At 35.6% G+C, this 22880-nt stretch overlaps 1 protein-coding gene across 1 annotated transcript; it reads right to left on the bottom strand.

The window, feature by feature from the left end:
- Positions 1 to 996: 996 nt before the first annotated feature.
- On the bottom strand, positions 997 to 22880 carry LOC118764576 (adhesion G-protein coupled receptor G7-like). Its single transcript, XM_036505449.1, has 7 exons — positions 22800 to 22880; positions 20417 to 20540; positions 7128 to 7181; positions 7037 to 7097; positions 6467 to 6545; positions 2614 to 3005; positions 997 to 1429 (listed from the first exon to the last, which is right to left on the bottom strand). Exons 1-6 carry the CDS (start codon positions 22871 to 22873, stop codon positions 2627 to 2629), a joined length of 771 nt encoding a protein of 256 aa, XP_036361342.1. The 5' UTR covers positions 22874 to 22880; the 3' UTR covers positions 997 to 1429; positions 2614 to 2626.

The following is a 22880-nucleotide window of genomic DNA, read 5'->3' as shown; positions in this document are numbered from 1 at the left end:
TGTGTGCGTTTGCGTGTGCTGTATCCCACACTAAGAAAAACATTTGACATATACACCACAATGTGAGTTTTCTCTAAATGTTGCTTAATTGGGGTTGAAATTTTAAAAAGTGGACCTGGCACGACCCGATGCATTCTACTCTTAAAAATGCTAGGTAAATTGTAATTGAAGAAATCCTATATTGTAGATTTCTATAAGATACAAAGGGAGGCAGATAAAATCTGCATTTTATAATAAGAGATACGGAAATGGCTTCCTTAGTTTCGTCTGAATCGAAGCAGTGTGGCTAGTGTTTCCAATAAAACATTTTAAACATGATACAAACCATTCTCGAGACGTCCTTAGTAAGACTGTTAACCTTCGTGCAAGTTTAATCAGTCGTTTGGCCGTGAAATGGTCACGGACATAAGGTCAACTATAGTAAGATATACATCCCATCTAAGATATTTCCTGAGCGAGGAAAATACGATATTAATATGTTTGTCATTGTATAAATAGATGAGAAATGTATTTTCATGTATCAGTGATAACATTATATTTATTATGCTAGAAATGCATATAGACACAAACTATAAAAGAAAATGTTTCCTCACACCATCATAGATTATACAAATATATGTATCCTGAATGTTATACACATTTATTCATGTATCTATATATATTCTTTTGTGATGTTGCTGTATTAGTCCCATCATAATGGTGATCGTGTTGTTTATCAAATCTATATCTTTATATAAATTATACGTTCCTTCTTACGTTTGGTGTCATATTCCAGAAACTTCATTTGAAAGGAGAAACATTTTACTGACAATAATGTTTTCTGTTTATATTAAATAAACAGTATTATTTTTATTTAAATATTTAGCCCCAGGAAATATAATTTTACTTACAATTGCAATAAGGTACCGTAGATACGGTAGTAAGTGATAGGGAGTAAAATAAATGATATTTTAACCCGGTAAAGTCTGAATAAATTGTTTTCATTAATGATGTGCCTATGTGTGTTTTAATTTAAACAATAGTTATTAATGAAAGAAAATATATATTGAGCCCTTTTTTAATTACTGGACCTTTTATGTTAAAAAGGATTATATTTTTGGAAGGAACAGTATGAATTTAATAAGTTGTTTATATGTAATTATGCTCGGTAGCGACACCTGCGGGATTTCCGCTAGGTTTTTCTACTTTATATAATTTTGTCATTTCTTTCAGTTGATCCATTCATGATTTGATGGTTAAGGGGAATGTCAATTTGCAAATCTTTATATATCCATCATGTTTTAATTCATATAATCCGAAATAAGTTATATATTTTGTGGATTATCCTCGTTATTATTCTCATCAATGTCTTTTCTGTCAATTCACAGACGTTTGTTTTAACGTTTCTATTTATGTGTTCATTTCTGCTGTTCCATCACCAGAGCCTGAAAACACAATGAGAAAACTTATATAAAATATTTATTTTCAAAGTAAAATATCCCTAGCCCTTATATTTTTTATGTAACCCCAGTTGTCATCCACTGTTTTCCCATACGTTAAGATATTATTACATGGATGAATCATGGATGACCAACACAATTTATATTGAAAACATTAATTACAGAAACTAATGCGAGAATTTAATTATCAGGACTATGTCGTAAAATATTGGCAATATTGGTTCAGGAATATCTTCCAGAACAACTGGACAACTTGAGAGGGAAAATATGAGAGACTTCTTAGTTCTATTGTGTGGATGTATGCTTTACGTAGATCCATCTGTGGCCGTGTGTTACATGGTCCTATTTTTGTGTTTAGACTTCACATTGATCTGTAGTAATATGTAAAGTTTACATAAGTCTATCTTTGCCACTGTGTAAATTTCACAAGGATCTCTCTGTGGCGGCATATAGATTTCACAACGATCTCTCAATCCATCTAACTCACTTCACTGTCTCTCCCCCTCTTCTTTTCTCTGTCTTTGTCTCGCAACGGTTACAACGAAAAGAGTCCCAGTTGATTCGATCAACGGAAAAGACTGCTCGTGAAACTAACGCACAGATGGGTGAGCACTGCACAGGCAAACGTAACCTGAACGTAGTTATCAAGGCGATTCAGTATGACACAGATGTGGCAAGGCTGGCCCCTTTGAAATGCAGGTACAGCTCACTTATGCCAGCTGATTGGACTGGGGCAACATGAAATAGAGTGTCTTGCTCAAGATCAAAATGCACCGTTAGTGATCGAGCTCAGGACTTTACGATCGTAGCTGAATGCCCTAACTCCGAAGCTACGCGCCTTCTTACGTCTCTTTATGTATGTATATATATATAGATATATGTACCTATATACCTATATATTTGTGTATACATACTTATATATATACATACGTACATACATACATGCACACATGCGTACGTACATACATAAGTAAATAAATACATGCATATATGCAGATGATGATGATGATGACAAGAATGCAGTTGGTATTTATTACGATGTCTCTCCAGTCCTAAGAGCGATGACGTTGACATTGGTTGTATTGGTAGAAGTGGTGTTTGTGATTAGACCCATTACAACATATTGACCCTGGTTGTGGGAGTAGTAAGAATAAGAAAGATCAAATTGCACTTACTTTTATAGGTTCTTAAAACTTTACTGGCTTTCTCTTTCTTTTGTTTACATATACACGAGCAGATGATGTCTCTGGTATCTTTCTTGTATATACAGTAGAATAAGAAGATAAACGTTCTTTGAAAGGCACTGAAGGTAACGAAAAGAATCTGAAACACTTCTGCTGCTTCCCCAACAGCGAAGACTGCAAAGACCCAAGATAATCCGAACAGGAAAAACAAACCAAATATTCCAAGAAAACGTAGTCTTCTGGTTTCGTGTTGAAGCAGCTTGTTATTTTGCATTGCGATAAGACGCAAGATAACGAGAAAAACATGATAATGTTGAAGATGAGAATAGTCACGACGGGAGCCAGGAAAGCAGCATAGAATGGTATCTCCGACAACCAACAACTACAAATAAATGTAAAATCAATTGAGGAAGAAAATTTATCAAATGTTCAGTCAATAAATAGAGGAGTCACCGAGGAATTAAAGGGAAGTGATTTTGAGCCAAAATAAAAGGAAAAGAAAAGCTCAAACTTTCAGGGAGTCACATAGTCATGAACATTCATGAAGGTATTCTAATCGAATATTTCGATATTCAGACACTTTAAAATACCACCATCATTCAATTTGTATATATATATATACATACATACATACATACATATATATATATATATATATATATATATATATATATATATATATATATATATATATATGTATATATGTATATATATGTATATATATATATACACACACACACATATATATATATATATGTATATATATATATATATATGTATATATATATATATATATATATATATATATATATGTATATATATATATATACACACACATATATATATATATATATATATACACACACATATATATATATATATATATGTATATATATATATATACACACATATATATATATATGTGAAGCATGACTGTCACCACTACTACATGAACCCGAAGATTGCAGGATTTAATGCATGAAATTACTAGTTCAATCAGAATGATCCTTTAACATTCTACTATTTTATTTTATTTTATTTTATTATAATATATTATCTTATAATATATCATTGTAAGATTGTAAATAAAACGTGAAAATCAGACAAGGTTGGAATTCCTTTTATTAATATATTCTTCTATACACAATCACACACACTCATATATATATATATATATATATATATATATATATATATGTATCTATTTACTCTTTTACTCTTTTACTTGTTTCAGCCATTTGACTGCGGCCATGCTGGAGCACCGCCTTTAGTCGAGCAAATCGACCCCGGGACTTATTCTTTGTAAGCCCAGTACTTATTCTAGCGGTCTCTTTTGCCGAACCGCTAAGTGACGGGGACGTAAACACACCAGCATCGGTTGTCAAGCAATGCTAGGGGGACAAACACAGACACACAAACATATACACACACATATATATATATACATATATACGACAGGCTTCTTTCAGTTTCCGTCTACCAAATCCACTCACAAGGCATTGGTCGGCCCGGGGCTATAGCAGAAGACACTTGCCCAAGATTCCACGCAGTGGGACTGAACCCGGAACCATGTGGTTGTTTAGCAAGCTACTTATCACACAGCCACTCCTGCGCCTATATATATATATTATATATGTATATATATATTATATATGTATATACATATATATATATACATATATATATATATATATATATATATATATATATATATATATATATTATATATGTATATATATATTATATATGTATATATACATATATTTTATATATGTATATATATAGGTGGTATATATCAGGTGGTGCTATTAAGTTAGATATGGCCTGGACCAATCATTGGTCGAAACACATCTAAGTTTATCTAAGTTTATATTTGTATGTATATATATTACATTTCTTTATAGTAACGCTTTTAATATGCAAATACAGCTCCTATTATATTATGCCAGCCACCGTCTAATAATGTTGACTAGTTAGATAGGTTTACGGTTTTGCATCAAGTTATACCGATGCATAATGATAAGAAGAATAACCCTGGGATGGAAGTTAGGAATATTTAATGCACTTAATATTCATACTGATAAAAAGAAAAGACAACCCTCTATGGTTTACCTATTAATGCTGTATCACCTGAAGAAATGAATCAATGGTTCTTATAAACTGGATGCCCACGGGTACGACGGACTACGCTGTAATCATTCCAGAAATACGGATTATCTTAAAAGTTTACAAATTCCATCCTAGTATTATTACTCTGATTACTCTTAATATTATTATTGTTGTTATTATTATTATTAGTAGTAGTATTATTATTCTTGTTGCTGTTATTATTATTATTATTAGTAGTAGTAGTAGTATTCTTGTTGTTATTATTATTATTAGTAGTAGTAGTATTGTTGTTGTTATTATTATTATTATTAATATTATTATTATTCTTGTTGCTGTTATTATTATTATTAGTAGTAGTAGTAGTATTGTTGTTATTATTATTAGTAATATTATTGTTGTTGTTATTATTATTATTATTTTTGTTGTTGTTGTTGTTATTATTGTTATTAGTATTATTTTTGTTATTATTATTATTAGTAGTATTATTATTGTTGTTATTATTATTATTAATAGTAATATTATTGTTGTTATTATTAGTATTATTATTGCTGTAATTATTATTATTAGTATTATTATTGTTATTATTATTATTATTATTATTATATTTGAATATATATACATATGTATGCATATGCATGTATATATGAATACATATATTTGTGCGCGTGTATGTGTGTGTGTGTTAGTACACATGCTCGGTACACAGCAATATTTGTTTGCTTCGCGATGCCATGTTTAGCCGAAACACAAGAATTAAGAAACCGGAAGGAGTTAGTTGCTCTCTGCAGCCTGAAAGATATTTCATCATCCAGGGGCCAAGAACGACTGAGTGTGCTGCCCAGGTAGACGAACTCGTCTACCACTTTCACAATCGTTCTTTCAACCAAGATAGAATGTAATGATCCTTGAACGCTTTCACCAGAGATGTCTCAGGCACATTCTGAATGTTGGTTGGACCTTAAAAACTCCAGATACACAGGTCCTGAGGACAAATGACATCTTGAGTGGCGATGGTGCATAAGCACCAGTTACATTGGACTGAGAATATCTTATTAGAGTGAAGGATAGCAGGATCCCTAAACAATGCTATATGGGGAACTTGCGAATGGAAAGAGACCCCGGCAGAAACTAAGGCTTCGACTTAAGGACTGTGCTATGTTCTCATTAAAGGCCTGTGATATGCAGGAGATTGACTGGGAGAACAATGCCTGTCATCTCCAAAGATGGAGGAAGCAGGTTAAGGAGGGGTCGACACTTTTGAGACAGTACAGATTCTGCATTAAGTACTTTAATGTGCTGGTCGAAAGTGCACTGCTGTGTAGTGAATGGGGAAAGTTTGTTCTGCTACGTTTGCTGTCGTGTATGCTTGTCAAGAGTGCTCATTAGCCACAAACGGAGCCTCAAATGCAAATTATAAGTTAGTCCTAGATCGTACAATGTTCCTGAAGGTCAGAAATGGTCTTTTTAGCTCAGGAGTGGAGGGCCATTAAGTATATATCTACACACACACACATATAAATATACGTGTGTGTATGTGTAGGTAGTATCTATGTGTATGTGCGTGTGTGTGTATGCATTTTAGTATATGTTACCCCTATCATCAATGGAGATCTTGCTTTAGCTTGATGCTAATGTATCCACCATTCCTCGTTGTTCAGATCATAAATAAATCTTGCAAATTATTAGTTGTGGAGAGCAGAGAAAATTTGGTGAATAAAACGTATAAATACTTACACTTGTGCGTGTTCAATTCTAATGTAATTGTTTGTGTAGTTAATTGCCAGAGTAATTGTGACAATGACAGCTGGAAGACCTGGCAAGGACATTTACAGAAAGGAAGAAACATATGTAGATATTAGTCAATATTTAAACTCATAAATAAGTGACATTTAAATCGATTTAGTTGACCATGTTTTATTTAGAGAAAAATGTCTACTTCAAAAGATATCAATATTCATTTTGATGTACCCAGGTCACTTTTTACAATTTACTCCTTTGGTTTTTATTAGTAAGTACGACTGGTGTATATCTTCGATTCTATCAATGATATGTTTTACTGGGAAACAAAACTTAAAATTACTGCAATTTCTGGTTAATCAAATAAAAACAACAAAAAGTCGTGCTCATGAACCTCTTCTCAAATTAGTTGTTGCGCCAGGTGAAAGTACAAAATGAATAACTCTTAGCTTTTTTTTCTAGAGATGAGATTAGACTGAAACTCTTTGCGGGAAAATGAAAGTAATCTTATGTTGCCCTAATGGCCAACCTGAGAATCTATTTCTTTATAATCTAGATTTAACTTACCCCATGACAAAATTGAACTCTTCGGGATAAAATGTGACTGGTATGTTTTAAATACAATTACGGTAACAAGGCAAACGTGACATGCTTCGATAGCCATCCACATGAGAGATGTCAGAAGGAAGTAGTGTAACAGAGCAGCCACTGCCTACAATAACAATAACATCAACAACAACAATTTCTAACATACACATATATCACCTCAAATACAAATTGTTTTGCAGTGATGGGATATAGTTAGTAGACATCAGTTATTGATTGATATTTCATATTACTGAACCCAGAAGGATGAAAATTAAAATATAAATTGCAACACAAAACATAAAGAGACGTATTACAATAGAGAAATGAATTTTTGTTTGACGCACTCGCCAATCGACCACCTTAGCCATGTGTAATAATAATAATAATAATAATAATAATAATAATAATAATAATAATAAAAATGATAATGAGGATGATGATGATGATGATGATGATACTTGTATGGAGCCCACCATCCATAAGTTGATGTCAACCGGCTGTACTTGAGGTGAGACCAGGGTGGAAAAAACTTAATAGCAGTAGAAGAATGTGTACAGATGGAATGAAATGCAAAAAGCGTGCGTCAGACAGATTGAAGAGAAAGCTCTGAATAACCTATTTCTTTACTACCCACAAGGGGCTAAACCCAGAGAGGACAAACAAAGACAGACAAACGGATTAAGTCGATTATATCGACTCCAGTCCGTAACTGGTACTTAATTTATCGAACCGAATATGGAGAGCCACTAATGACGTATATGGATCAAATCCTGGACTTGGTTTTTAAAGAAAAATGGCAATTAAAAAAGTTTCCGAAAGCCTAATTGTAGCAGCCGAAGATCATTCGATAAAAACAAACAACTTGAGAAAAATATGTATGGAGAGAATGTGTGAGAAAAAATATAGGATCTGTGGAACTTTCAAGACAGTGACATACATTGTGGAAGAATGCCTTAAGTTGGCACAAGAAGAATACACTGGGAATTTTGAGATTTTGAAGCTGGAAAGACATGGCACAGTCATCGAATCAAAAGAGTACAGGAGTCCGAGACACATAAGATTTTGTGGGACATTCCTATTCAAACGGACAAGGAGTTAAAAATAATAGACCAAGCATAACGATTATCGATTAAGAAAAGCGACGTTGTTTACTTATCGACCAATCATGTCTGTTTGATTGCAGGATCATAAACAAAGAGGAAGAAAAAAAATCCTTTAAATTTTAAATAGGGGGAATTAAGAACTGCAAACGTGGTGCCTATAACAACTAGAGCGTTGGGAACAGTATGGAAAGACATACACAAATGACTGAAGGAGAATGAAATAGAATACCGGGTAGAGATCCGACAGAACGTTTATCTCTTAGGTACAGCAAGGATTATGAAGAGTGATCTAAGCACCTAAAAGACTGTTGAAAACTTGTGGATACCTAAGATTACAAGTAATAATCCACTACCCACATTATTCTTACCAGGAATAAGACGGAACCCGAGCCAAACCAAAATAATAATAAAAATTGTAATAATAATACTCAGAGATCGCAAACCTCCGCCAAGGTAACACCAACGTCCTCTCAACGATTAGCCAGAGATGATTTTTAAAATGAGAATATCTGAAATAAACTCGACTGCTCCGACAAACGAAAATACTAGAAATGAACCCGACCTTTGTCAAAAATTAAGTTAAAAAACTGGAAAAATAATCCAGAATCCTTGTCCGGTACCTGATCGATCCCAGTATTAATCATAGACTGTGAAGGTGGGTGTGCGGGCCGTGTTTGTAATGATGTGTGTGTATCATCGGCAGTAGGAACAATGTTCTCAATAGAAGCCGTTTTTAGTCTATCCACTGGTATAATCTTTACGACCATAAGGTCTATAGTGAGAAGTTTATCCGTGCGTGAAGGAAAACGGAACGGATGTGCATACGGTGCTGTTAACGGAAGTTTAACAACATAGGTGTGCGCAGAAACTGAGTCCAAGAGGTAAAAATTCCTTCAAGGCAGAGCTAGAAATGCAACTGTCAAGAAGGTAAGTGGTTTTCAACAGGAGCGATATATACAAAATTAGTAAAACTAAAATTTATCGGAGATAAATTAAATTGATTATTCTTACTGCATATGTTAGCGTTATTTAATTTCTGAACGGTTTTACTGTAGTAGTTTGATTTCTTTATGCATCAGTTTCTACTAAGCGTAAAGTTGATAATAGAGAAACGAACATAAAAACTTTGGAAACAGCTGCGCCGCGTAACGTACGTGGAAACCATGAGCGTGCTTTCAAGGGAGATAGTCACAGAAAGACTTGAAAGTCAACATAAGATCGTAATACTTCATGTAAAATAAATATATCACATAATCCAGAATCCTTGTCTGGTACAGAATCAATTCCAAAATCTAATCACCTTTTGAACATAAACAACTGTCAATATATACAAACAACACAATTTCGAAAACTAAATTACTGCAAAACCAATAAAAGGCAATACAAATTCAACAATGTAAATATCAATATAAATACGTGTATATACATATGTGCGCGCGTGCGTGGGTGTGGGTGGGAGAGAGAGAGAGAAAGTTATTGTTATTTTTTCTATTTGCAATTAAAACACAAGGTGAGTTGGTCCTGTCCAAGGCCAATTTCAGCCCTCGCATTGGTCGCTTGTAGTAGTAAACACATTTGAACACTGCTGACCACAAGCAGTACTACTGCTGCTGTTGCTACTAACATTACTGCTACTAATAATAACAATGATAACAGCGATTTGCGTGGAGACAAACACATACATGCGACAGCGTTTACATCCCGCTGACAGAACATGTGCAATCATAAGGCGGAAGAGCTGGCAGAAACGTTAGCGTAGCCGTATTTCGTCTGGCATTACGTTCTCAGTTCAAATTCCGCCGAGGTCGACTTTGCCTTTCATCCTTCCGGGGTCGATTAAATAAGTACCAGTTACGCACTCGGGTCGATATAATCGACTTAATCCGTTTGTCTGTCCTTGTTTGTCCTCTCTGTGTTTAGCCCCTTGTGGGTAGTAAAGAAATAGGTATTTCGTCTGCCGTCACGTTCTGAGTTCAAATTCCGCCGACGTCGACTATGCCTTTCGTCCTTTCGGAGTCGATAAATAAAGTACCAGCTACGCACTGGGTTCGATATAATGGACTTAATCCGTTTGTCTGTCCTTCTTTGTCCCTTCTGTGTTTAGCCCTTGTGGGTAGTAAAGAAATGGGAATTTTGTCTGCCGCTACGTTCTCAGTTCAATTTCCGCCGAGGTTGACTTTACCTTTATCTTTTCGGGGTCGATTAAATAAGTACCACTTACGCACTGTGGTCGATATAATCGACTTGGTCCGTTTTTCTGTCCTTGTTTGTCCTCTCAGTGTTCAGCCCCTTGCGGGTAGTAAAGAAATAGGTATTTCATGTCTTGACGTCATGAGACTAAATTTCACTGAGGTCGACTTTGCCTTTCATCCTTTCGGGGTCAGTAAATTAAGTACCAGTCGCGTACTGGGGTCGATCTCATCGACTAGCCCCCTCCCCCATAATTTCAGGCCTTGTGCCTAGTGTAAAGAAGAACAAGTACAACCACATTACCACTTCTAGCACCACCGCCGCCAAAGCTATTACCATCCTACTGAAAATAGCTGGGGGGTAATTCCAGTTGGAGGCTGCATGAGGGTTCTGTATTTTGTCTCCCTGTCCCTGTCTCTCTCTGGCTGTCAATTCAATATCTGCCTCTTTCTACGACGCTATTTGAATTCTGAAAGCTTGCCATTTGATACCTTCCAGGCGGCAGGTCATGACACGAACTAGTTTAAAACTTCTCAAAATAAATCCCACCACCCGGAAAATTATGCCTGGGACCTCAGAACGTTACCCAAGGAACCATAAAATTGGTTAACCTTGTACGCTTATAGCACGGCCCTGGAAACTAACCATGGTAATACCCCCTAGAACCCGTGTCGTTCGAAGAACAGGTTCATCAGTGACCTAAGGTTCCTTGACTGAATTCGAAAAGTCTTTAAATCTGGACCAACCTCCTCAAGAACCTGTAGCAAATAAAACCAGGGATATTCTTGCTCTGAATCAACTACCAGACCTGTCTCAAGGAAATAAAATACATGACAGAAATGGATTAAGGAAGACTATATCGAAGTTATGCATGCTTATTATTATTATTCAACACTAAACCTAGAAACATCAACCACACAAAAAGAGACCTACAATATCTGGAGGTGCAAAACCCCGCATAGCAGGCTGTACATTGAGAGTAATAAACTAGGAGCTGTGAGATGTCATATCCTAAAAAAGGAAAGACTAACTGACAGTAAAGTGTTAGTCAGATCAGTCAAAATCCAGCTCTATATAACACACACTCACTTATATCCACTGGTAAAAAGCTCTGAAATTACTAACACAAACTATTAAACTGGGTACACAAAACCCTATGAAGCTGGACCATCAGTTGATACTAAAAACACTATAAATGATCCCGTCAGCAATGAACTGGCAGATGGAATTCTAGAACAATATCTAATAGAACTAGAGCAACCTTTCCACGAAAGAGCCCCAATTCCTAAAATTATTAATACTAATAAGAACAGGAAAATAATCAAAGAAGTTGATCAATTACTTGGAAAGCTGATACATCTTGAGAATAGTAGAGAAAATGGCCTCGGAGGGATTGGTCTGCTCGTTTCCTCAGCTGTTTATGTTGCAACTCAGAAATGTGGTATTAATATTAGAGATAGACAAAAAAGTGCAATGTACACAAACAGCGTGCATGGCTGGAAAGGATAAACCGGAAAATAATCCAACAAAAAGCAGATATATGTTTTCTACTTGAAGCTAGCAAAGGGAAATCTAATAAACACAACAAACTGATAAGAATAATTGCTAAACATGATCTAAATATGAAAAGAAATGATATACAAATTGAAATCCTCAAACGAAAACTACAATTAAAAACCAAGCGACTGGCAAGATACAAAAGGCACGAAGCATTCCATAGACAAAACGTTCTATTCAAGGAGAACGCAAAAAATTCTACAGGGAGCTGGGGGGAAAATACCATTATTGAGAAAACACCCCCTTCCCAACATCAAACTGAAGATTTTAGGAAAAACATTTGGAATAATCCAAAGGAGTTTAATCAGAATGCACATTGGATGAGGGACATAGAAGAGGCCAATGCCCAACTCAAGAATTGTGGGATATAACAACTGAAGAAGTGAAAGCAGCGTTCGCCAAGTCAAAGAAATGGAAAGCCCAGATATAGATAAGATTCCCTCATTCTATACTATACACAAGGATATACCATCTCACCAGACATCAATATTGATTGTGGTATCTTTCAATGTGGTCCATTATCACCATTACTATTCTGTCTCGCTCTGTTTCCTTTATCCACGCAACTGAATAATGCTAAGAGAGGGTATACGATGTTTGGCCAAAAAATTAATCATCTACTCTTTTTGGATGATCTAAAACTATTTGCAAAAAACGACAAAGAATTAGAAGAGCTCCTGAATATTATCAAAGAATTCAGCTGTGATAAGCTATGGAATTCGGACTAGATTAATGTGCAAAGGCTACTTTCAAGGCAGGAAAGTTGATAAAGGCAGAAAACATAGAACTTGATAATACGACAGCTACTCGAAACCTAGACCAATCCGAAGTATATTCATATCTGGGAACAAATAAAGGTGAGGGTATCCAGCACTCTTAAATGAAAGAGAATATCCGCATGGAATGCTACCGAAGGGCAAGACAGGTTCTAAACTCAGATTTAAATGCTGCTAACAGAATTAATGTGATAAATTCTTTGGCCATACCAGTATGGTATTATTAAGTGGAGTCTCACTGACATGCAGAATATTAATGGAAACGTCCGTAAAATCTTGGCATGGTACCGAATGCACCATCCAAAATCAGATGTAGACAGGATTTATCTCACAAGAAAAATAGGTTGAAGATACAGCTTGAACAATCCTTCAAATCAGCAATAATGGTCATTGAAACGTATCTGAATTCAACAAAAGATGTACTTTTACGAACTTCAGTGAAGCAGGAAGCTTCCAAGCAAGCTTCAGTCATGAGGCTTAGTCTGAAATTTTAAATTGTCTCTTGGCCTACAAGTTAACAATCAGAAAGACCAAAGACATCCAAATAGTGCCAAACGTATCATTGATGCAATAAATATGAAACAAAAAGCAAAGAAGTATTGCAACTGGAAAATTAAACTGCTGCATAGAAAATATCCTAACCGCCTGTCAAAGCCAGATATTGATCACAATCTTACACACCAATGGTGGCTGCAAGGGGCAGGTCTGAAAGCGAAAACAAAGGGTTTTGTTATTGTAGCGCAAGATCAGAGTTTACCTACCAGAAATTAACCATGCAAACGTCCTTAAAGATGGATCTGACCCCTTGTGCAGATTTTGCGGAAATTTCACAAAGACAATTAATCACGTTGTTTCCGACTGCCCAGTCCTCGCTGAAAAGGCGTACCTCATAAGACATGACAGACTACAACAGTACATGCACCGGAATGCTTGTAAATACTACACAATTAAATCCCGTGATAAGTGGTACAGGCACCATCCAGAGGAAGTAGTCAATGGCAAGGGCGTCACCATCCTTTTGAACTTCCCAATACAAACTAACACAAAAATTGACTCCAATCGACCAGACATTGTGATCAAGGCCTATAACAGTGGAACCTGTCTGTTAATAGATATATCTGTCACACTAGATCAAAATGTCTCAAGAAAGGAATGAATACGAATAGCTTTCTCACTATAAAGATCTGCAAATGCGGAAGCTTAGTACTATGATAAACCAGTCCGGTAGTAATTGGTGCATTGGGATTGATAAAGAAGAGAGCTGAGAAGTATATTAAGCAACTCTCTGGTAACTCCAGTCTCCGTTGGGCCACAAAGGATAACCTTGATGGATGCAACCCATATACTACGAAAGCACTCTCCGTTTAAAATGGAATAAAGAGTGCCCTTGCAACTCTTTGCCTCCATAGGATGTCCGGTACTATGGCAGCTGAAATAAAGTTATAATGAGAGGATAATAATAAAGGATAATAATAATAAATGTCATTATGTATCGTTGTCTTTGTTGACATCGGAGCCTTCTGTTCAATATCGCCCAACGCCCAATACCGCCCAACGTGGACGCTTTTGAAATACCCTACATTCAAGGTATATTGCAGAAATCGGCATTTCTTTGAACTGCACGCATATTGTGTAAAGTGGTGTGAGTCTGAGGTCGTTGGTGTGGCTTGACAGGCAGTACAAATTCCCGGTAGACACAATAGCTTCAACCAACAACATCACGATATTTGATGCTGTGCGACGTCTTAAATAATAATAATTATAACAACAACAACAACAATGATAATAACAATAATAATACTAATAATAAACATAATAAAAAAAATGATAATAATAATGATAATAATAATAACAACAACAACAACAACAACAACAATAATAATAATAATAATAATAATAATAATAATAATAAAATAATAATAAAAAAAAAAATAATAATAATAATAACTGGACATACAAACATCTCTAGAGGGGTCAACTTCAACCTCCACAATATTACCTTGCACGAAATATACAAACACTTTTTTATTGCAATAACACAAACGCACATGGAAAAAATAATGATGCTAAGATTCTCTCTGGTCGAACACAACTTCTCTATTCACAAACAATACAGAACAGCCCTTCAAAATAAGTTATGAAAATTTACAAATTTACATATCTACAGTTTTCAATCATACATTCGACCAGCTTTAAAAACTTTGATACCCACAATTGCCTCTGTAAACATCCTTTTTTTTTTTTCTTCCCTCTAAAAACATCACGCTTTTCTTTTTGTGGACTTGCAAAACCCTAAAAATTTCTATGAAATTCTGACTTTTCTTTGCTTCCTCCCTGAATATTCAAATATAAATGTAAACATATACTTTTTATTGTAAAAACACACCTGTTCTTCTAACTGGACATACAAACATCTCTAGATAAGTCAACTTCAACCTCCACAATATTACCTTACACGAAATATACAAACACTTTTTATTGCAATAACACAAACGCACATGGAAAAAAAATGATGATGCTAAGATTCTCTCTGGTCGAACACAACTTCTCTATTCACAAACAATACAGAACATCCCTTCCTTAATTTTTCTTAAGCCTAATAGTAGTAAACATCTGAACTTTTTTTGACCGATAGGACCCCACCTAAAAAAAAAAAAATATCACTGATGGTGATGATGATAATAATGATAGTAATAGTGCTGATAATCTATCTATCTATCTACACACACACACACACACACTCAAAGAGTTCAACCAACACAAACCTCACCTCCGCTCTATTGTTAACCAAATATGAAAGTATTATTTGACAGGAAAGAACTCTGGCGTTGAAGACAGTCAGCCAGCCAACGAGACAGACAGACACTACTGTGATGGTGATAATGATAAAAAAACAAAAATAACAATAATAAGATACTGCTGTGACTACACATAAAACAATATCATTGATGATGATGGTGGTGATGGTGATGGTGATGATAATGATGATGGTAATGGTGGTGATAATGATGATAGTGATGGTAATGGTGATGATAATAACAATAATAAGCCGACTACGGCTGCTATAATGGTACGATTATAATTGTAACGGCAATGATGGCCGTCTCCCCACGAGCCAATCAAAGCTAAAAAATGATAACATTATCGTAGCACCAAAATGTTTTTGGAAACTAAAAGGAAAACTAAATCAGTATACCAAATCGCTTGTCCTATGGTTAATCTGGAAGCGCGTCCCCCAGGGAAGAGTCAGCCTGGGATCGAAAAGTCATCAACTGGCACAAACTCTTCTCCGAATACGGACATGGATGGTCACTTGAACGGGAAATCCTCCAACTCGAGCCCTCCAAGTTCACCACCACAACCACCACAGAAAGAAAAATGTAAGCGGAACAAATGGACCTGAGAAGAGTATAAAGAAGTAATATACGCTTATTACTATGCATTAGGTAGGCCATCTCAAGAGAGACACACCGCAAACTCTTACAGTATATGGAGAACACGGAATCAAGACAGTAGGCCCTATTTGGACGAGAACAAATTAGCAAATGTGAGGAGGGATATCCTTAGAAATAACAGACTCACAGACAGTGAAATAAACGCGATCAAGCACGCAACGGAAAATGACATAAATATAAGACACAAAGGAAATGAAGAATCAGATGAACAGCATAGCCCGCCACGAGGCTTAATTGAAAGACTGCCATCTGACCAAAGTACGCAAAGGCCTGAAGATACAAGAAATTCTATTGTACCTGTTAAAGATAGCCAGGAAAACGAAAAAACAACAGTAACTGAAGATCTCGCATTTGCTGAAGAACACAGAGAGTCTATGGCAGAAATGAGGCAGAAAATCCTGAATACGCTTGAAGTTGTAAGACATATAAGTATGAATGATAGAGAACCACTTCATAAACTCTCAAATACAAACCAAAGTAAAAAACAAATCCAAATTGGCAACTATGTAACAAATGAAATAATACGAGAATTAAAACCTGATTTTACTGAGTTAAATGAAATTATTTACGCTTCTGCTAGGGCAATTGAAACCAGCTGTATGTCCCCGAAAAAACAAAGAAAACAAAACCTGGGAAGAAATCAAACCTGGAGAAGTAAAATTGAAAAAGAGATTGAATTTATGAGAGGGGAAATATCAATATTAAATGAACTAATATGTGGAAATGATGTAAGATCCAGAACAGGAAGAAAGATGAAGAGAAAATTTGGATCTGATATCAATAAAAGAACTGATATCAATAAAAGAAACGCTGAAACAAAAAGTCCAAGCAAAAGCCCAAAGAATACGAAGATTTGATAAGAGAAACAAGTTTTACAAGCAAAATAAGCAGTTCACATCCAATGCCAAAAGATTCTACAGAGAAATAGGGAAGGAGAAAGTAACCGTTAAAGATCCCCCTCCCATGGAAGAAGTTCAAAACTTTTGGAAAAGGATTTGGAGTGACAAGAAGACGTACAACATAAATGCAGACTGGATTATACAAACTGAAGGATCCTACCAAAATTTACAACAACAAGCATGGGAAGACATCACAATAGCAGACCTAAGAAAGGCACTCACGAAGGCCCATGATAGGAAATCCCTCGGTAAAGATAGGGTGCCGAATTTCTGGCTCGCATCGCTCCCATGCGCACACGGTAAGCTAATTCAGCTGCTCAATGGAATTATGAAAAGACCCAAAGAAAACACCAGAATGGTTAGCAAGTGGCATTACTTACCTACTCCCAAAGAATAACGAAACCAACCTTCCAAAAACTATCGGCCTATAACCTGTCTATCCACCACGTATAAAATCCTAACATCTATCCTGGCGGAGAAAACATATGCATTCATGGAGAAGAACGATATTTTCCCCATCGAACAAAAAGGGTGCCGCCGAGGCTCTTACGGATACGAAGATCAACTGCTAATCAATCGTATGATCCTTGAGAACTGTCACAACAAGCGCAGAAATCTCAGCACCGCATGGATTGACTATAAAAAGGCCTTCGACAGTATACCGCATCCATGGATCTTGAGATCGCTGGACATCTTCAAAATTTCCCCTGTGATTTCAAACTTCCTCAAGCACAATATGTCGTTGTGGAATACGATTCTCCAATTATACCACTCTAATGGAGTACTTGCCTCAGAAAATATAAACATCAACTGTGGAATTTTTCAAGGTGACTCACTTTCACCTTTAATATTCTGCATAACCCTAATACCCCTTACAAGTGAATTAAACAGAACAGGGTATGGGTATAAAATTGCCAATAAAAAAATAAGCCATCTATTTTATATGGATGACTTAAAACTTTATGGTAAAGACAATAATGAACTTGAAGGCCTATTGCGCACCGTGAAAGCATTCAGCGATGACATCGGGATGGAGTTTGGACTTGAGAAGTGTGCCAAGGCCACTTCCCAGAAAGGGAAAGTGAAGACCACAAATTCAGTCGTGTTAGATGTTGACGCAGTCATAAGAGAGCTTGAGCAAGAACAAACATACAAATATTTAGGGATAAATGAAGGCTCTGGTATTCAGCATGCAAGCATGAAAGAGAAGATCAGGAAGGAATGTTATAGGAGAGTTCGTGCAGTCCTGAAATCTGAACTAAATGCACGTAACAAGGTGTTAGCTATAACTTCCTTAGCAGTTCCAGTTGTTACTTATAGCTACAATGTGTTGAACTGGAATATGAGTGAAGTAAAGAATATAGATAGGAAAGTACGCAAGCTGCTGAGTTGTAATAGGATGCACCACCCAAAGGCAGACGTAGATCGCCTTTACCTTCCCAGAGCCCAAGGAGGTCGAGGCCTGATCCAATTTGAACTAGCTTACAAAGCAACCACAATTGGACTGGCCAAATATCTCGAAATATCGAATGACTGGATGCTAAAGCTCGTGGAAAATCACGAGAGACGAAAGAAGCTTCATTCTATCATCAAGGAAAGCAAAAAATTTGCTATTGATCTCGTGCAGGATACCCAAACTGAACAACCCGAGGGAAGTACGGCAACTATTGTTGCAAAGAAGGTGAAAATGATGGCAACAAAAAAAGCGCACGAGCAATTGGCTGATAGGTGGGAGGAGAAACCTCTGCACGGCAAATATGTGACCCGCAGCAAACAAGCTGATGTTGACCAGAAGCAAACCCATCAGTGGCTACGGAGCTCAGGGCTAAAAGCAGAGAGCGAAGGTTTCATCCTGGCTGCTCAAGATCAAAGCCTATTAACCCGGAACTACCAGGCCAATGTGATGAAAAATGGAGCAGACCCAAAATGCCGATTCTGCAACGACATGATTGAAACAGTGGACCATCTAATCTCTGGATGTAAAGTCTTAGCACCAGTGGAGTATAAATTAAGACATGACAGAGTTGGCCAATATCTAACTGGCTAATAAGTCGGCATTACAATATCAAAACTGCCGACAAGTGGTATAATCACCACCCTGAGGCTGTAACTGAAGGAGAAAATGTAACCATTCTGTGGGACTTTCCAGTACATACAGACCGAACCATCAAGGCCAATAAACCAGATATTGTTGTGAAAGACCAAAACAATAAAGTTTGCTTATTGATCGACATGAGCATCCCCTGTGATCATAATATCTCAGCGAAAGAGTTTGACAAGCTCAGAAAATATAAAGACCTACTCATTGAAATTGAGAAAATGTGGCATCTCAAGGCGGTTACAATACCAGTGATCGTAGGAGCACTAGGAATGATCAAGAAGGGAACCGAAAATTATACGAGAATGATCACTGGCTTACCATCCCTGCAAGAAGTGCAAAAGATTGTCTTAACTGGTACATCACACGTATTGAGAAGAGCATTGTCGATGTGAGAACTGTTGCTGCTCATGTATTTTAATTTAACTTAAAAAAAAAAAAAATGAACGAACTATTGAGTTTGGTTTAATGGCCTACCAATGTATACTATGAGTTTCTTTGCCCTAGGAGTCGGGAAGACACTCGGCAAGAAATGGAAGCAAATTTGAAAGAAGAAAAAAAAAGTAATAACAATAATAATAATAATAATAATAATAATAATAAGAATAAGAAGAAGAAGAAGAAGAAGAAGAAGAAGAAGAAGAAGAAGAAGAAGAAGAAACAACAACGACAACAATAATATTTCTTTCCTGTTTCATTACAAGTCTGGCAATTTTTAGAAACAATATTAGTCGATATATTCAACCCCAATGATGAGAGGTACAGCTGAACTCTAGAGTGATGAGTCAATTTTGCCTTGCATCTCTTTAGATCGATAAATTCAAGCACTAGTCAAGTATTGGGGTCGATGGTATCAATTAAACCCTTCTCCCTAAAAATTGTTCAATCAGATAGTAAGGGCTCAATCGGATATAATAAAATTCAAATTGAACAGAAAGCTAGCATAGACAAGTGAAGTGGGCTACTCGTTTAATATAAAGGCGATGGGAATTACGGAAAATGTTATGCAAAATATAGTTTGACGAATTAAAATTTGATTACTCATTATTTGTTATTTCTGACCATAAAACTTGTTGTCATCATCTGAAAATAAAGCATTGGTCAAATGAAAGAATACAAGGACGAAAAACGCCAACATTAAATGTAGTATTTGATGACGTTGGACGCATTTGAATAGAGCTGCTGCCTAGGCTGTTACTGGATGAAATCTATTTAAGTTTGTTTGTAATGTTTCATATAAAACAAAATACATACTACTGGGTAAAATATGTTGTCACTTACCTTACAAGCAGCTGTTATTTTTGAGGTATACGGTTGCATCCCAACAAGAAAGATCAAATTAGTGATAGCCAAAGAAGCGCACAAGTTTATTAAAATCTTTGAAGCCGTTGATTTCCGTAGATTTCTGAAATAATCCAAAAATGAATAAAAATAATGCAATGAAATATAGCTGAAAAACTTCTCAGTATGTAAATAATAACTACGATTGTGTGTATGATGATTATTTGAATATAAACGGTATATTAAATCTATATATATATATATATATATATATATATATATATATACTAAGTAATTACGTGTTTAGCAACGATTTGCCTCACCACACACCGAATTTAGAAATAGCAGTCAAAGAGTTATAGCTATTCTTTCTACTAAAAGGGAGATCTCAGTAAAACCACAGCACTTGAAAGGCAAACACAGACAGGCAAGAGAGAAAGAAATGACGACAATCGATCATACAATATTAAGTCACCTACGGACGTACGTTTCGAAATTAAGTTTTAGGAAAGCATAAGAATTGGATAATTATGTCTTACCCAACTTTTTTTCTCATCAGCGTAGGACACTACAATTATGAATAATTGTATATTAAATTTCGAGGTACTAGAAGACATCATCTCAACTCAGTATCAGAGCGAGCTAAAGCCGTTACCAGTATCACCAAATTCAAAGTGTGAATGAAAGTTTGTGTCACCAACCCCCTCCCACCAGCGTGCAGCCAAGACAAGATGTTGTGGTCATTTACTGGGATGAAATATGGTTATCAGTAATAATATAGGGTAAAATTAATTAATTTGGAATAATCATTAATTTCACCAAGTAGATATATATATATATATATATATATATATATATATATATATATACGTGACCGATCAGACCATCAGATGTTGCTGCACATCGCTGGTCACAATGCGTTCGCATTGTTTTAGCCTTCAAATGACGCCACCCCGCTGGTAAACGAGCAGGCCAACAGAAGAAAGAGTGGTGAAAGAGTACATACATACATACATACATATATATATATATATATATATATATATATATGATTTGTGTGTAAAATATTGGTATAATGATCTGAATGAAATATAAAACACTATCTGTATCGTTTCTTGACTCATTGAGCAAGTTTCGCTGGTTACGATAGCAATTTCTTGCAGTCAACGAACATGTGATGATACGTTAAACGCAGAATGGAATGTTGCACACAAACACATATATGTTATATACGTTGTTTGTGCATTGACAGCAACGCTATGTACAAAATCTGTTTTAATTAAATTCTATGTCTCTGTGCAGCTGAAGATTGCACTGCATTTTAAATTGATGTAATGATTACATTGTTCAATTAAATAGAGTTGCATGAAACGGTCGTACTGCATTACCTTTGGATATCCTTGTTGTTTATTTTGATTGCAATCACTTCACTTTGAAACTGTATGGATAATACCGTACTAAATTCTGGTGCCTCAACTTAAGAACCATATTCTTCTGAATCTAAATTTTTGCTCTGTATATATATATATTAAGGATTCATTTACAAAGCACCGTGTCATAGTCTTGCAGGAGGGTTTTGCGAGTCTGTTATTATGAATAGTGATAGCGCTGGCTCAGTACAAGGCCCAAGGGGCTTTTCTTAACTTTCTGTGTCTTTGTATGTATGAATATATGTAAATATTATTGCATACGGGATGATGTTATGTATGTAGTTATGTATGAATGAATAATTGTATATGTGATATGTGTATGCATGATTGTATTTTCATATGTATGTTTGAATGTATGTATGCATAAATGTATATATGCATGTATGTATATATGTATGTACATATGTATGTATAAATGTATGTATGTATGTAGGTAGGTAGGTAGGGATGTATGTAGACGGATGTATGTATATATATACACACACACACATGGATTCTCAATCAGACCGAAAACTAGTTCATTTGGTTGAATGGCAAATGTTAACTCACCAACACATTACCACAACCTGCTCAATAACAAACAGAATAAAAAACACAGACTGGTATTTTAGTAATAGTAAAGATAGATGCACTACTGTAACTACTATATTCGTCAATAATTTTCTAAATTATCAAGCTATAACCTAACTCTACTGAAACACAGGATAATGCTCCCTAACCGTTCTTGCTTTTTTTTTATCACCCTTAATGTGGGACACAAATTTGCCCTAAAATATTTCTTCAATCAATCACCCATGGGAGTGACAACGTTCGGGAATTCTCTCCTCATCCATGGTTTTTCTTGCAGATATCAACCACTTCGATTTTACCAGTCTATCAGAATCCCATAAACTGATGGATGTCGCGTATTTAAACAGATTATAAAAGAAAATAGAAACAACTGAAATTCTTACTTGGAACAAACATGAATTATTATTGTAAGAATGAGGCAGACAAATGATATTCCGCAGCCAATATAAGATGTCATAGATAAG

Source organism: Octopus sinensis, linkage group LG8 (assembly GCF_006345805.1).
Source record: "Octopus sinensis linkage group LG8, ASM634580v1, whole genome shotgun sequence".
NCBI classification, from domain to species: Eukaryota; Metazoa; Mollusca; class Cephalopoda; order Octopoda; family Octopodidae; genus Octopus; species Octopus sinensis.
Note: the sequence above shows the minus strand (reverse complement) of the source record. Positions and strands in the feature narration are given on the sequence as shown.

Bases quoted from the DNA above. Each gene is read 5' to 3' on its own strand.
- LOC118764576 (XM_036505449.1), bottom strand. From the start codon at position 22,873: ATGACATCTTATATTGGCTGCGGAATATCATTTGTCTGCCTCATTCTT. The intron at 7,098-7,127 runs ATCGAAGCATGT...TGCCTTGTTACC, and splicing joins CATCTCTCATGTGGATGGCT to GTAATTGTATTTAAAACATA. The intron at 3,006-6,466 runs GTAAGTATTTAT...ATTTATTTGTAG, and splicing joins AGAATTGAACACGCACAAGT to TTGTTGGTTGTCGGAGATAC.